This window comes from Idiotropiscis lumnitzeri, chromosome 19 (assembly GCF_059441095.1).
Source record: "Idiotropiscis lumnitzeri isolate Australia: NSW breed Sydney's pygmy pipehorse chromosome 19, RoL_Ilum_1.0, whole genome shotgun sequence".
Classification (NCBI taxonomy): Eukaryota; Metazoa; Chordata; class Actinopteri; order Syngnathiformes; family Syngnathidae; genus Idiotropiscis; species Idiotropiscis lumnitzeri.
Window position 1 is genome coordinate 1,399,145 of NC_142409.1, and position 16,349 is coordinate 1,415,493.

Below are 16,349 nucleotides of genomic sequence, written 5' to 3' on the forward strand. Positions count from 1 at the left end.
TTGATTTTTTCAACTTACATACCAAGGGTTCTTGCCCAGGTTTGATGTATCCCTCTGGTTGCTCCATGTAGATTTCTTCTTCTAGGTGTCCATTGAGGAATGCAGTTCCAACGTCCATCTGGTGTACATGTAAATTGTTTTGGATAGCAAATGACAGTAACGTACGAATTGAGTTGAATCGTACTACTGGTGAAAAGGTTTCATAATAGTCAGTACCGAACAACTGTGAGTAACCTTTGGCGACAAGTCGACACTTGTATCGCTCCAGTTGTCCATCACTACGATACTTGACTTTGAAAACCCATCTTGATCCGACTGCCTTTCTTTCCTTTGGTAAATCCACCAGGTCCCACGTTTCATTTTCCAACAGCGACTCATATTCCAAATCAGCTGCCTCCTGCCATTCCTTTGCATTTGGACTCATCATTGCTTCTTTCATCGTGACTGGTTCCATCACACAGCAGATTTTGGCATGATGATCAACAATAACTGTATCAGCAAACTCATCATATCCAAATCTCTTTGGAGCTTTTTTCAGTCGGTCACTTGTTCTAACAGGTGTATCAACAATGACCTCTTGTGTTTCACTCTCATCTCCTTCCATGCTGATTTCAGGCAACTGTGCAGGATAGCTCCAATGCAGTGGGAGCAGAATTGTGTGGACATGGCTGATGCACCACCTGTTACAGCACTAGCATTAACTCGTTTTTGATCCTCATTGATCAATGCTTGCTGAACAAACTGCAGTGTCAGATTGTCAATCTTTGTTTCTAGTGCAGTGACAATTGTGGCATAACTTGGTGGCAAGCTTCCCAAAAGTGTTACAATTTGGTCTTCCTCTTCAATTACAGCTCCTATTGCTGATAGCTGATCAGTAAGCTCCTTCATTTGTTTTAAATGCTGAGTCAAACGTTCTCCTTCCTTCATTTCACATCGGAAATATGTTTTCTTCAAAAACAGTTTATTTGCCAAGGTATCTCTCTCAAAATGGCCTTTCAGCGTAGTCCACGCCTCTTTGGGAGTCTGACAACTTGTTATCAAATACAACTGGGTTGTACTCACATTCAGTACTATCATGGAGAACGCCTTCTCACTTCGTTTAGTGAATTCAGCCTGTTCGTGGGCGTTAGCATCAGCGGCTAGCGTGTCTGTCTCTGTTAGCATGCCCCACAGTCCTTTAGCCTTTAGCAAGTGCTCCATCTGAAACTTCCACGTTGCCCAATTCTCCGGTCCGCTCAGCTTGTCAATAAACAGTTTCTCATCCATCGTGAAATCCCATGGTACTGTTTATCTCTTACAAAAAAAATAATTCGTGTAAGCATCCTGTTTAGCGCCGTTCTGGGCCCATAACCTGTTGAAATTTGTGGCGTGAGCCGTTCTTTATTGAAGTGCGCAACAATCAGCAACATACAGCAGCGCAAAAAAAAAAACGGAAGTAAACAGAGTCTTCTTCGCGATACACAAAGTCACAGCATTAAGCAACAGCACCACCCATTGACGAATTACCGTACTACAACACCCCCACACCACAATCACAAAAATATTAACCCCAGACATCAAGTGATTTATTCTGTGTATGCCTAGGATCATTTTGAGTAAGTGTAGCAAATTTGAGCAGGATCCCTTTTTTCTAAGCAAAGTTAAAGGGGGCGGGGGGTACAGATTCTGGCACCACCTGCATTGATAAATGCAATAATCGCGACAGGGGATACAGAATTTTTCGGGGGTAAGTACTTTGGCACGACAATGCACATGCTCTTTTTGTGACTGACGTCCCCTCACATGACGTCATCTTTAGTTGCCGAGCCCGTGAAGTGAAGCCCGTGTGAGCAGATAAGAACGTGTCATCTGAGTGTCAGTAAACTGTCAAGCACGTTTGTGTGAACGAGTTTTTTTTTAATTTTTTCCCCGTCACTGTCAAACCGCACGTCGGACGGTATTTTTGCATTCCGTGGTCCTTTTCATGTGTTGAGATACGGCCGAAGGAGACAGGCTAGACGACAGACAAATGGAAACTCTCCGAGTGCTAGAGCTTTACAGCGGAATTGGTGGGATGCATTATTCTCTAAAACGTAAGTAGGTTCACTGAATAATATTCCCCTCTTCCTTTTTTATTGGCTTGTCACTGTCTTTCTAAATGACTGTCGCCTGTGGCGACCTGCTACTGCAAAATCATACATTCTTCGTGCCTTTCAATGAAAACAAACGTAGTAACATCGCGCCGCCTTCAGTCAATGCGTGCGCGCTCCCGCGACAGGGGATACAGATTTTGGCAGGGGGTAAGTACTTTGGCACGACACCGGCCTCCACACGCAAAAACGAAGTCAATCCACTGTTTTCAATATACTGTGCATCACGGTGCATACGGTAATGCGCCGAAAGCGCACGCTGTTGGTTATTTTCAAAATAAAACCCCACAAACTCATGCATGCCCGTCAGTGCTTTGGATTTAAAATAATCTCATTAAACTTATCTGCGGACAGACAACCATGAGTTCTCCCTAGGGGATTGCAAACTGTCTCAGAATTCGAGTAAGAAGCGTTGTGAATTGAGATAGAAATATAAATTGTTAACTGTTCATCAATGACTGAAATTACAAGTGATTAAAAAAAACAATAAATAAAATATCCCCCAACCAGACCAGTGCTGAGACACACTCAGTCACCTCAGGTATCCAACCCAGAGTACTTACATCAAAATCTGATCTGATGTGGTATTTCAAAATAAAAAGCCAAAGAAATCTGAACTCTACACCTGATTTAAAAAAAAACAAACAAAAAAAAAAAAAACATAAAAAATTAAGTTTTCGTTATCCCACAACCAGTCTAGTGCTGGGAAACACTAGTCCACCCCAGGTATCCAACCAAAGTGCTTTCATTCAAACTGATGTGGCATTTCACAATAAAAGGCAGAAGAAATCTCAACTTTTGACCGTTAGACTTGATTTTAAAAAATCATTAAAAAATAGATTTTCGTTATGTGCTGGGGCACATTAGGTACCCCAGGTATCCAATCAAAGAACTCTAAATAAAATCTGATGTGGCATTTAAAAAAAAGGCAGAAAAAATCTGAGATAAAGATAAAGATGTCTTTTATTAGTCCCACAATGGGGAAATTTGAGGTGTTACATCAGCAAAGATATAGATCACACAGAGTCGGCGGCGTAATGTAGCCGTTAATGTATAACATTAGCAGCAGACATTCATAAAAAGCATGCAAATATACACAGTATAAACGTATCTAGTGAAAGGAAACACTCCTAATGCCTATCCATTATACAGAGGGGGAAACGCTGTAATGATAAAAACTACTGAATGATTGAAAATACTGCAATGATGAAAATATTGCAATGATAAAAGTACTGTAATGGTAAGAGTACTGAAATGATAGAAAAGTACTGCAAATGATAGAAAATACTGCAATGGTAAAAGTACTGGAATAGTAAAAGTACTGCAACGATAGAAAAATACTGCAATGATAAAAGTACTGTAATAGTAAAAGTACCGCAATGATAGGAAATACTGCAATGATAAAAGTACTGCAATGATAAAAGTACTGGAATAGTGAACGTCCTGCAATGGTTGAAATACTGCAGTGTTAGATGTACTGTAATAGGAATACTGTAATGGTAAACAAAATACATCATAGGTCAATATTTAAGTACACCATTGGCTGAAAGTACAGTAGTAGTGTATATTGCATCCTAGGACTGCACAATTGCACTAATGCCCTCCCGTTTGTAGGCCTGACCCAATGTTCTTGTTAAAAAGTCTGACAGCAGTCGGCAGGAAGGAGCGGCAAAATCTCTCTTTGGTACAGCGAGGGTGTAACAGTCTATCACTGAAGGAGCTGTGGAGTGTTCTCAGAGTGTCATTAAGTGGGTGGGCTGGGTTGTCCAGCATTGATGACAGTTTTGCCGTCATCCTCCTGCCCCCCACTGAGTCCACAGAGTCCAGGGAGCAGCCCAGGACAGAGCTGGCCCTCCTCACTAGTTTCTCCAGTCTCTTTTTGTCCCGGCCCGAGATGCCTCCTGCCCAGGAGACCACTCCATAGAAGATGACTGATGAAACCACCGAGTCATAGAAGTTCCCGAGGCGTGTTCCCCGAACGCCAAAGGACCCCAGCCTCCTGAGTAGGAAGAGTCTGCTCTGACCCTTCCTATAGAGAGGATCTGTGTTGTCGCTCCAGTCCAGTTTATTGTTCGGATGAACACCCAGGTACTTGTAAGTTGAGACCCTCTCAACGTCTGTTCCCTGGATATTCACTGGTGCAGGTCGAGAGTGCCGATGCTTGCGGAAATCCACCACCAGCTCTTTGGATTTCCCAGCGTTGATTTGGAGGCGGTTCTCAGGGTTCGAAGTTAACTTTAAAAACTGCTTGCCCATAGGGCAAGTGCCACTAAAATTTGCCTTGCCCGAGTGGCCAAATTACTTGCCCAACTTGGGCAAGTGACAATTTTTTTTCTCTAGCCCGAAGATTAAATTACCTTGCCCTGAGTGACTTTTTGTATGACAAAGTGTCTAATTACAAATTGCATTTATTTTTTGTTCGGACAGTTCCTGCCTAGAAAGAATTAAAAATATGTTACAATCATAAGGGTTGCTTATATAAAAATGTATCATGTATTAACACATTAATTAGGTGTCTGCTGACCCAGGATTATGTTATTCCTTCATGAGTTCTATGTTGTAGACGTTGCAGGCATTAAGAAACAGTCAATGAAGCATATGTCCGTAAGGAGCTGGCAGCTGGCAGGTAGAACTGGTCCTGTGAAAGCTAGACTAAGAATAAAATGTTTATGGTTGTAAAATGTGTGCCACAAATGTAAATAAACATATAATCTGAGAATCATAAATTAATCTTGTTTTCATCATCAACCATGAAACCCTACTCACAAATGCATGTATCATCCTGTGCAGTTATTGAAAATGTTAATTGTAGTTTTAATAATTAACAAATCTGCATGTTAAATTGGGAAAATGACATTACAGCAATCCAGATTAGCAATTTTAAATCCAAGAGAGCCTATTAATTGAGTAATCACATGAGTAAATTATGAGTGTGGGAAATTTGTGGATTCCTTTTAGACCAGTGCCTGTGGTGCTGCCGCCATAAATTTCAAAGCATAAACAGAACACAGTCACTGACACTAGGTCACATCATGGAGCTGATGAATTAACAGCCAATAATCAAATATTACTCCCTTCCTTACTCACAACTGAATTGTCTACTTAAAAATATTCGAGCTATTTTAGTCATGTCAGAGGAATCCGAAATGTTCGGATTTGAATGAACTCGTCGCCCCTTGTAAACATGCGCAGAAGGTAAGAAAACTTCCGGCTGTCAATTTTCAGCCGAAATATCGTAGGTTTTTGTTGTGTTTTTCAAACTTCAAATGAGGATGCTACGACAGCGAGTTCCAATACTGCGGGATTTATTGATGTCCACTTTAACTCGACATTCACTGAACTAACTGATCCCTGAAGCACCCGCCCATTGCCCCCGATAAAGCCAATGGACCATACCACAACATTAGGGGGTGTCTGGGTTAAACCATCACCATACAGTGCACAGAAACAGATCACGCCACAGTTTTCGTTGAAATTAAAGATATTTGGCTGCTTTAAAAATTGCTTGCCCGGTCGGGTAAGTTGCCCATAATTTTACCTTGCCCGTGGCCAAATTTCACTTGCCCTGGGCAATCGGGAAGCGGTTAACCGCGAACCCTAGTTTTGCAGACACCAGTCCACGAACCCCTGCGTAACCCCTCTGTACTCCCGATCGTCACCATCAGTGATGAGGCCGACAATCGCAGAGTCATCAGAGAACTTCTGCAGGTGACAGGTTGTGGAATTGTATTTGTAGTCCGAGGTGTAGAGGGTGAACAGGAAGGGAGTCAGAACAGTTCCCTGCGGCGCTCCCGTGCTGCAGAGGAGCACATCAGACACACAGTCCTGTGTCCTCACGTACTGTGGCTGGTTTGTGAGGTAGTCGTGGATCCATATGATGAGGTGGTGGGCCACTCCCGCCTGCTCCAGCTTGTCTCCCAATAAGGCGGGCTGGATGGTGTTGAAATCACTTGAGAAATCAAAGAACATGATCCTCACCGTGCCCCCCGCCTTCTCCAGGTAGGAGCGTGAAGTGTGGAGCAGGTAGATGATGGCATCATCCACACTGATGCCAGGCTGGTATGCGAACTGGAGTGGGTCCATTGAGGAGCTGACCAGGGGGCGCAGATGGACGAGGACCAGTCTCTCCAGGGTCTTCATCAGATGAGACGTCAGCGCCACTGGTCTGAAGTTGTTGAGCTCCTTCGGATGGGGTGTCTTTGGAACCGGAACCAGGCAGGATGTTTTCCACAGCTGGGGGACTCTGCCCAGCTTCAGGCTCAGGTTGAACATGTGCTGGACGATTCCACACAGCTGGTCTGCACAGGATTTGAGGAGCTGGGAGCTAATCCCATCTGGGCCTGCTGCCTTCCTCGCCTTCATCTTCCTCAGCTGATTCTTCACCTGAGATGTTGTGAGGAACAAGGCTGAGCAGGAGGAAGTGGTGGTTGTCTGATGAGGCTGGGAACTGGAGCCTGTGGAGAGAGAGAGAGAGGGGGAGAGAGGGTCTCGCAGTGGCAGGAGGGGTTGGTGGGGGCTGCAGCAGGGGAGCCTGAGGTATTTGATCAAACCTATTGAAAAATAGGTTCAACTAATTTGCCCACTGAAGCCCCCCCCTTCTGGGTCTTACCTGGTTGTCCATGGCCTGAGATGGTCTTCAGGCCCCTCCAGACATCCCTGGCATTGTTCTTCTGCAGTTGTTCCTCCATCCGCATCCTGTAGGACTTTTTCCCCTCTTGGATCCTCCTTCTCAGCTGACGCTGCACTCTCTTCAGCTCGTCCTTGTCGCCTGACACAAAAGCCCTCTTTTTCTCCTTCAGGAGAGCTTTAATGTCCGGTGTGATCCAGGGTTTGTTGTTGGAGAAACATCTTACAGTCCTGGTGGGAATGGTGTTCTCCATACAGAAGTTTGTATTGTCTGTAATTGTGTCTGTTAGACCATTAATGTCCTCACCGTGAGCTTCGCTGAATACCTCTGTCAGGTTCGCCAATTTGACATATAGGGTTCATAGCTGAAAGAAGAGAGGCACTCAGCTCAAGTGGATACAGAGAGGTTAATAAAGTTTATTTGGCAACTTCATCTCCCTTCTGTTCCTCGATGTTTTTCACACATTCCCTTTTATAACATCGAGGAATCAGATTACACTTCGAGAAATCAGATTACATTCAAGGGTGGTACAAGTTCGTCTTCTCAAAAGCTGGTTTAGTCCGGTTTATCATTGGCGTGCCGCCATGGGTCGCAGCTGCATTTGACGTCAACATCTTCTATCAGGACCCAGCACGATGTTGTTTACTTCAGACTTCGATGCCAACTTCTACTATCAGGCTCCTCACGATGTTGTTTACTTCATCCTCACTTCTGAAGAAGTGCCACCGCCCTGCCAATTGCAGACCACTCCACTAATTTGCAACATGTCATGCGCACCATGCATTGAAATAATGCTGCGTCATGGCAAATGTATAATAACCTCTAAATATTATTCTAACAACCTCCCACACAGTTGTGTTGAAACAGTCCTTTAAGGCCTCCTCGGCTTCTCCGGACCATCGCTGAACTGTGCGTCACAGCTGGCTGCCTGCGGACCAGAGGTTTGTACAGAGGCAGGAGAGCAACCAAGTTGTGGTCAGCTTTGCCCAGCGGGGGGAGGGGCAGTGATGTGTACGCCTCCTTGGTGTTGGCATAGAAAAGGTCCAATATTTTCTTGTCTCTGGTGTGGCAGGTCACATATTGTGTGAATGAAGGCAGAAAGGATGAAGGAGAAGCATGATTGAAGTCACCAGAGATAAGGAGCAGGGCATTTGGGTGCTGTGTTTGTAGCCTGCTCACAGCTGCAGTCAGTACGTCACAGGCTGTCTCACTGTTAGCAGAGGGTGGCACGTACGCCGCCACCGCGATCACATGACTGAACTCTCGCGGGAAATAGAACGGACGCATGCTAACAGCGATCAGCTCAATGTCCCGATTGCAAAGTTGATCCTTAACAGTTATGTGCCCAGGGTTACACCATCTATCATCAACAAACACAGCCAGCCCTCCCCCTTTCCTCTTACCGCTCTCCAGTGTCCTGTCCGCGCGTAGTATTTGGAAGCCGTCCAATTCCACGACGGCGTCCGGCGTTAGCTCTGTTAGCCACGACTCCGTGAACACCAGCAAGCTAGCCTCCCGGACAATCCTCTCGTGCCGGGTTAGCGCTGTTAGCTCGTCCATTTTATTGGGGAGGGATCTAACATTCCCCATAATAACGGACGGGAGGACGGGGTGGTATCGTCTCCTCCTTGCCTGGCGTTTAGCCCCCGCACGACATCCCCGTCTCTTCCTCCTCAGCTCGCGGGGGATATCGGGTCTCACTCTGGGAGCCGACGCGGGGTTAGCACGGAGTGCTAACAGCTGATCTCTTGAGTACACGATCGATCCATAGCTCCGAGTTTCGTCTCCGGACACGATTGTGCAAAAAACAGCCCCAACAGCAGTAAAACCACCGCAAGTTGTATGTCCATTGCTGAGATGAGGTAAAAATAAAATAAAACAGGGTAAAGGGAAAAAACACGCGAAAAAAGGCTCAATAGTGAGCCACGCTGCTGTAAACAGGCAGCCACTCGCGCGGCGCCGGAGTTTTTCACCTCCACAGCTGATTTAAAAAAAATATAAACAATTAAGTTTGTGTAATCCTGTAACGAGATGTGCTGGGGAATACTAGACCCCCTCAAGTATCCAAATAAAGTGCTTTCATTAAGATCTGATGTACCATTTCAAAATAAAAAGTAGAATGAACTTTTGACCTTGAGTGCTGATTTAAAAAAAAAAAATCATTAAAAAATGAAAAAAAAAATGTTATCCCGCAACCAGTACCATGCTAGGGCACACTAGGCCACTCCAGGACTCTAACCAAAGTACCTTTATTAAAATCGGATGAGGCCTTCCAAAATAAAAGGCCAAAGAAATCTGAATTTTACACCTTCACACCTGATTTAAATAAATAAAAAAATCAGTTTTTGTTATCCTGAAAACAGACCAGTGCTGAAGTACATACTAGGCTACCCCAGGTATCCAACCAGAGTACTTTCATCAAAATCCGATGTGGCATTTAAAAATAAAAGGCCAAAGAAATATGAAATTTTGACCTTTTAGACCTGATTTTAAAAAAAATTGTTTTGATCATCCCTTAACCAGACTAGTGATGTGGCATCAGAATTTATTCGGCGTACTTTGGTATAACAAAAACTGAATTTTGAATTTTTTTTCTTGAGTCAGTTGTAAAGGTAAAAATTCCAGATTGATTTGGCCTTTTATTTTGAAATTGAAAAATTTATAGTAGTGTAGAAACGTTTTTTATTTTTTTTTAAATAAATGACCATGTATAGTAAGGAACTTCTTTTTTTTTTGCCACACCTGATTTTATTCAAAGTACCTTTTGTGGATACCTGGGGTGACCTAGATTCCCCAGCTCTGGTCTGATAATGGAAACTTGAATTTTGAATTATTTTTTTTAAAATCAATTGTAATGTCAGTTATTCATGTACATTAACCTTAATCTCCCTTTCTATCTAAATTTAGAATGTTTCTTGCTCCAATTCTGAGACAGTTTGCATTCCCTCTAGGTCAGGGGTGTCAAACTCCAGTCCTCGAGGGCCGTTGTCCTGCATGTTTTCCATCTCTCCCAGCTGCAACCCACCTGATTCAAATTAGCAGGATACTTATCAGGCTTCTTCAGAGCTTGCTGATGAGCTGATCATTTGAATCAGGTGGGTTGCAGCCGGGAGAGATTGAAAGCATGCAGGAAAGCGGCCCTCCAGGACTGGATCTTGACACCCCTGCTCTAGGTGATCTTGTGGTTGCTTGTCCGGAGAGAAGTTTAATACGATTATTTTAAATCCAAACCATTGACGTGCATGGATGAGTCTGTCAGCGTTTATGTTGAAGGTTGCCAACAGCACACATTACCGTAATGCATAGTATTAGAAATAACAGTGGAGGAGTTATTGTGAAAGAGGAGTTTTCGGAACGTTCTGGAAGTAAAAAGAGTGTCAGATAGAGTGATGAGCCTGAAGCTAGCAATCAAAGGTGTGATGATCAATGTTGTTAGTGGCTATACGCCTCAGGGAGGTTGTGAGCTGGAGGAGAAGGAGAATCTTTGGTTGGACCTTGATGAAATGATTGAGAGCATCCCTGGAAATGAGAGAGTTGTCATTGGCGCAGACTTCACTGGACATGTTGGGGCAGGAAAGAGTGGTGATGAAGAGGTGATGGGCAGGTTTGGGATCTAGGAGAGGAACGCAGAAGGACAGATGGTGGTTGACTTTGCTAAAAGGATGGAAATGGCTGTTGTGAATACTTTCTTCTGAAAGAGGCAGGAACATACCTACAAGAGTGTAGGTAGGAGTACACTGGTGGACTACATCTTGTGGAGACGGTGTCATCTGAAGGAGATCTGCGACTGCAAAGTAGTGGTAGGTGTGTGTGTAGCCAGACAGCATAGGATGGTTGTGTGTCGGATGACTCTGGTGGTGAAAACGACCAAGAGGACAAAGGCAGAGTATAGGGCAAAAAGGTGGAAGTTGAAAGGGGAAGAGTGTTTTTATGACCTTCAGGAAGGAGTTGAGACGGGCTCTTGATGGTGAGGAGGAGCTCCCAAATGACTGGACAACTAGAGCAAATGTGATCAGAATCTTATGACAGAGTGCCCAGAGAGAAACTGTGGTTCTGTATGAGGAAGTCTGGAGTAGCAGAGAAGTATGTTCAAGTGGTGCAGGACATGTATGAGGACTGTAAGACAGTGGTAAGGTGTGCTGTTGGTGTGACGGAGGAGTTCAAGGTGGAGGTGGGACTTCATCAGGGATCAGCTTTGAGTCCCTTCTTGTTTGCTATGGTAATGGACAGGATGATAGACGAGGTTAGACCGGAATCTCCATGGAACATGATGTTTGCCTAACATTGTGATTTGTAGTGAGAGCAGGGAACAGGTGGAGGAGAAGTTGGAGGCATGGAGGTTTGCCCTGGAAAGGAGGGGAATGAAGATGCGACGGAGCAAGACGGAGTATCTGTGTGTAAATGAGAGGGACCCAAGAGGAAGAGTGAGCTTACAGGGAGAAGAGACCAAGAAGGTGGAGGAGCTTCAGTATCTCGGGTCTACAGTCCAGAACAATAGAGTGTGTGGAAAAGAAGTGAAGAAGCGTGTGCAGGCTGGCTGGAACGGGTGGAGAAAAGTATCAGGTGTGATGATGTGCGATAGAAGAGTTTCAGCAAAAATGAAAGGAAAGATTAATAGAACTGTGGTGAGACCAGCGATGTTGTCTGGTCTGGAGACAGTGCCACTGAAGAAAAGACACGAGGCAGAGCTGGATGTGGCAGAGATGAAGATGCTGAGGTTCTCTTTGGGAGTGACCAAAATGGAATGGATCAGGAACGAGTACATCAGAAGGACAGCACTTGTTCGGGGCTTTGGAGATAAAGTCAGAGAGGCCAGACTGAGACGTCTCTAAAAAAGCTTAGCTTCGATAAGGTAACAAACTTAAGAAATAACATAAGTGATGCTTGATTAGGAAAGAGAGAGCCTACTTTAGTAGGCCCTACTCAATTGTCCAGTTATTTCTGTTTTTTTCCCCAAATTTACCTTATTGCCGCTTCGAACCCCGGGCACTTTCGGACCTGATCACACACCTGAAATCATACTATGATTTAAACGTATTTACCCACTACCGTTTTACTATTATTTCCTGACTGTTTTATTTGTTCTCGATGTGGATGCGATGACTCTGTGATATTTCTTGATTGTTCCTTTCTTGTATCCCGCAATTGGCGGAATTGAAATGTCAATGTACGGCCGGGACTCCCCTCTTTGACATCGGGGCCCGTTTCCATCGACGACTAAATCAGTTAAAAAGTTTACTCCGTCTTTGAAACAAAACAAATCCGTACGGTCCTACTAAGGACAGTTAAACTTACTTAAGTCAGTAACAAATGCAATAGATTCACAGAGGCGAAGCTGCCGTAAAAACGGAGCGGTCGCATCGCCAGCTCCCGATTCTGTGCGGTTACTCATTGTGGGCCCGGCGAGCAACGGAGGATTGGATTGGTTCAGAGAAAATTTTTTTAAAATATATATATATATATATATATATATATATATATATACATACAGTGAACCCCCGGTTATCGCGGTTAATGGGGACCGAGACCACCCGCGAAAACTGAAAATCCGCGAAATAGCTTAAAAAAAAAAATATATATATATATATACATATACATATATATATATACATATACATATATATACATATATATATATATATATATATATATATATATATATATATATATATATATACGGGTAGAGAGAGAGAGTGAAATTCATGTTATAACAAAAAAAATATGATTAAAACGTATTTTTTTATTCCCCAGCCATTATTTTTGTATTTATTCAATTACTTCTTTTTGTATTTATTTAATTACTTCGACTTTTACCTGCTGGTACGCAGTCCGGTGTGCCCTGTGAAATGAAAGGTGGCATTTTTCATTTATTTATTTATTCATTTATTCATTCATAACTGACAGCCTCGCGCTCCGCTCACGCACACCGGTGTCGTGCCTGAGTACTTACCCCCTGCCAAAATCTGTATACCCTGCGCGCACGCATTGACTGAAGGCGGCGCGATGTTACTACGTTTGTTTTCATTGAAAGGCACGAAGAATGTATGAGTTTGTGTTTTTCATTTGCTGTAATTTAAACTAGGGTTTCCATAAAAGTGGCAGTCTTAGTCGGTGCGGTTTTCAGCACACCATTCGCTACAATTCAACACGTAGAGTAAGCGTTTGGCTGGGGGGGGGGATTACCTGCATTTGCATTAGTTAGACCAAAGAAATTTCGCAATCAATGAAGCTACCATAAAGGAATTTTAGTGATCAAAACACGATGAAAAGGGGAGAGGATGAGTGAATTGGGCGATCGTGTTTCCAGCGAGATCAAATTAAGTGTCAACATACACATAGGTGGTATCCTGTTCGAGAACACGTAATTGTATTCCAATTGACTGATTTGTTTATTTTTTTATAACCACCGATAGCTGCGTCAAGAGTAGCTAAAGAATAAAAAAATAAAGTCACTCGCGTTCTGCGTCGGACTCGAGGTGCATTCACTGACCACTTACGCGGTAGGAAAGTTACCAGGGGTGACTGATTCTGGCAGCCCCCCCTGGTAACTTTGCCTAGAAAAGAGGGATCCTGCTCAAATTTGCCACACATACTCAAAATGATCCAATAGGTACACAGAATAAGTCACTTGATGGTTGGGGTCAATTTTTGTGATTAGAGGGGGGGGTACTTATTGTGGCAGAGGCTGCCAGAATCAGTCCCCCCCCCCCTGGTAACTTTCCTACTGCGTAAGTGGTCAATGAATGCACCTCGAGTCCGACGCAGAACGCGAGTGACTTTATTCTTTTGCTACTCTTGACGCAGCTATCGGTGGTTATAAAAAAATAAACAAATCAGTCAATTGGAATACAATTACGTGTTCTCTAACAGGATACCACCTATGTGTATGTTGACACTTAATTTGATCTCGCTGGAAACACGATCGCCCAATTCACTCATCCTCTCCCCTTTTCATCGTGTTTTGATCACTGACATTCCTTTATGGTAGCTTCATTGATTGCGAAATTTCTTTGGTCTAACTAATGCAAATGCAGGTAATTCCCCCCGAGCCAAACGCTTACTCTACGTGTTGAATTGTAGCGAATGGTGTGCTGAAAACCACACCGACTAAGACTGCCACTTTATGGAAACCCTAGTTTAAATTACAGCAAATGAAAAACACAAACTCATACATTCTTCGTGCCTTTCAATGAAAACAAACGTAGTAACATCGCGCCGCCTTCAGTCAATGCGTGCGCGCTCCCGCGACAGGGGATGCAGATTTTGGCAAGGGGTAAGTACTTTGGCACGACACCGGTCCCGAACGAAACGGGCGGAGGTTGTTTCTCTCCGGCTTGACTGCCACGCACGCACGCACGCCGGCCGGTCTCCTCCGGAACTCTCGCAAGGCCCGGAGCGAGGCGAAATGTCGCTCTTCTCTGTCCACTCTCTTCTTCGCCCACGCTCTTCTTCGGCGCACGCCGGCCGTCTAACCGCTCCAGCGCCCCCTTGTGCCGCTCGGCGAAACTACAATGCCCCCGAATATTTTTTAGACCCGCGAAGCACTGAACCCGCGAAAGGTGAACCGCGAAGTAGCGGGGTTTCACTGTGTGTATATATATATATATATATATATATATATATATATATATATATATATATATAAATAAATCAGAAATCCCTTTATTGTCATTGTACTCAAGTGTGCAACGAGATTAGAGAGCTCCCCTCTCCAGTGCAATACAACAATAATTCAGATAAATATATAAATTAGATAAATAAGAGAATAGTTAGTGCAATGGAAAATAATACTGAATAGGGTATATAAAAACACATCACGTTGCTGTTCTGCAAGGTGCGGGTGGTCGTGTGTGTGTGTGTGTGAGTTTAGAATGGAGATGGCTCTTGGGAAGAAACTGTTTCTCAGTCTATTGGTCCTTGATTTGATGCACCTGTAGCGCCTGCCAGAGGGCATCAGGTCGAACAGGTGTGAGTTTGGGTGGGTATTGTCTTTGACGATGTTAAGAGCCCTTCTGAGGCATCGGGCGGTGTAGATGTCCGACAGTGAGGGGAGAGGGCAGCCAATAATCCTTTGCGCTGTTTTGACTGTCCTCTGGAGCCTCACTCTGTCCGCCTCAGTGCAGCCGCTGTACAAGGTGGAAACACAGTACGTCAGCAGGCTCTCGATGGACAAGTGGTAGAAGGCCAGCAGCAGCTTCCTGTCCAGGTTGAATTTCTTGAGGACTCTCAGGAAGTGCAGACGCTGGTGGACCTTCTTTACCACTGCTGTGGTGTTGTGTGTCCAAGAAAGGTCATCGGAGATCTGTACTCCCAGGAACTTGAACGTGTGGACCCTCTCCACACACACGCCTTTGATGCAGAGGGGGGGCGACACCGTCTTGTTCCTCCTGAAGTCGATGACGATCTCCTTTGTTTTTGCAGTGTTGAGTTGCAGTCTGTTGTCCTCGCACCAAGCCTATATATAGATATATATATAGATATATATAGATATAGATATCTATCTATCTATCTATCTATCTATCTATCTATCTATCTATCTATCTATCTATCTATCTCTATATCTATCTCTATATCTATATCTATATCTATATCTATATCTATATCTATATCTATATCTATATCTATATCTATATCTATATATATATATATATATATATATATATATATATATATATATATATATATCTATATATATATCTATATATATATCTATATATATATCTATATATATATCTATATATATATCTATATATATATATATATATATATCTATATATATATATATATATATATATATATATATATATATATGGCTCCAGGAACTTAAGGGTGCCACTTCCAGAAAAAACTGTAAAATATCTCCTGCAGAAATATATCAAGTGCTAAGCATTGAGTTAACATCTTTTACCTTTTTTTTCTTAAATCAAAGAGTTAAAAAAAAAAACGGAAAGCCTAATTATCCAAGTAAAACAGGTCAACATGTTCAGTACACAATCAATAAAAATGGCTGACCTCATCAAAATGAGCTTTGACACCACCTTTTCTTTTGAATATTTTTTTCACTTCTCTTAATGAGAAAAATGACTGCCCTGCCAGTGACTTAAATCTGGGTTAGAACGGAGTCAGGGCCATTGGGATTTGGTAGATTATTTCACACCTTTAACTAATGTTTGTGCAACCGCATTTAAGCACTCCTTCACAAATCCCCCATCACTGAATGCTTTTTTATGTTTCCCCAAATTCCATGATACCTTTAGTGAACATTCGTTTGCATGCCGCTGGGCTGTAAACGAAAATGTAAAAATCTCTTATACTGCACTCGAAGTTCGATGTTTTTGTGTGCGCTCAAATTTAAACTTCAGCGGATGACTTTGCACAAAAGGGCGGTGCGCTTTGTTTCGTAGTGGCGCTTCGCAATGTTGCGACGGTTTCGGAGCTAATGATTCACACTGGTTTTGAATCAGCTGCAGCCAGAACAAAACTAAATTTCTCCGTCCATTCATTTAAAACAACACGCATCGACCTTGCTAACTTTTTAGCAAGGCATACTGTCTGCAGCACGCTCTTTCGGTCTCCTGCGCAATTGGCAGTGG

At 43.3% G+C, this 16,349-nt stretch overlaps 1 protein-coding gene across 13 annotated transcripts in view; it reads left to right on the top strand.

Moving 5' to 3' along the window:
• The first annotated feature begins 1,749 nt into the window (after nt 1–1,749).
• Nucleotides 1,750–16,349, top strand: part of trdmt1 (tRNA aspartic acid methyltransferase 1) — a 173,099-nt gene continuing 158,499 nt past the window's right edge. For 12 of the 13 annotated variants that reach the window (XM_088282914.1, XM_088282920.1, XM_088282921.1 and 9 more), the window contains exon 1: nt 2,121–2,279. In XM_088282914.1, coding sequence (XP_088139040.1) covers nt 2,138–2,279 — 142 coding nt within the window. In that variant the 5' untranslated portion in view covers nt 2,121–2,137. Of the gene's footprint in view, nt 2,073–2,120; nt 2,280–16,349 lie in introns of those variants that run through there. The other variant, XM_088282925.1, reaches the window with a different exon arrangement.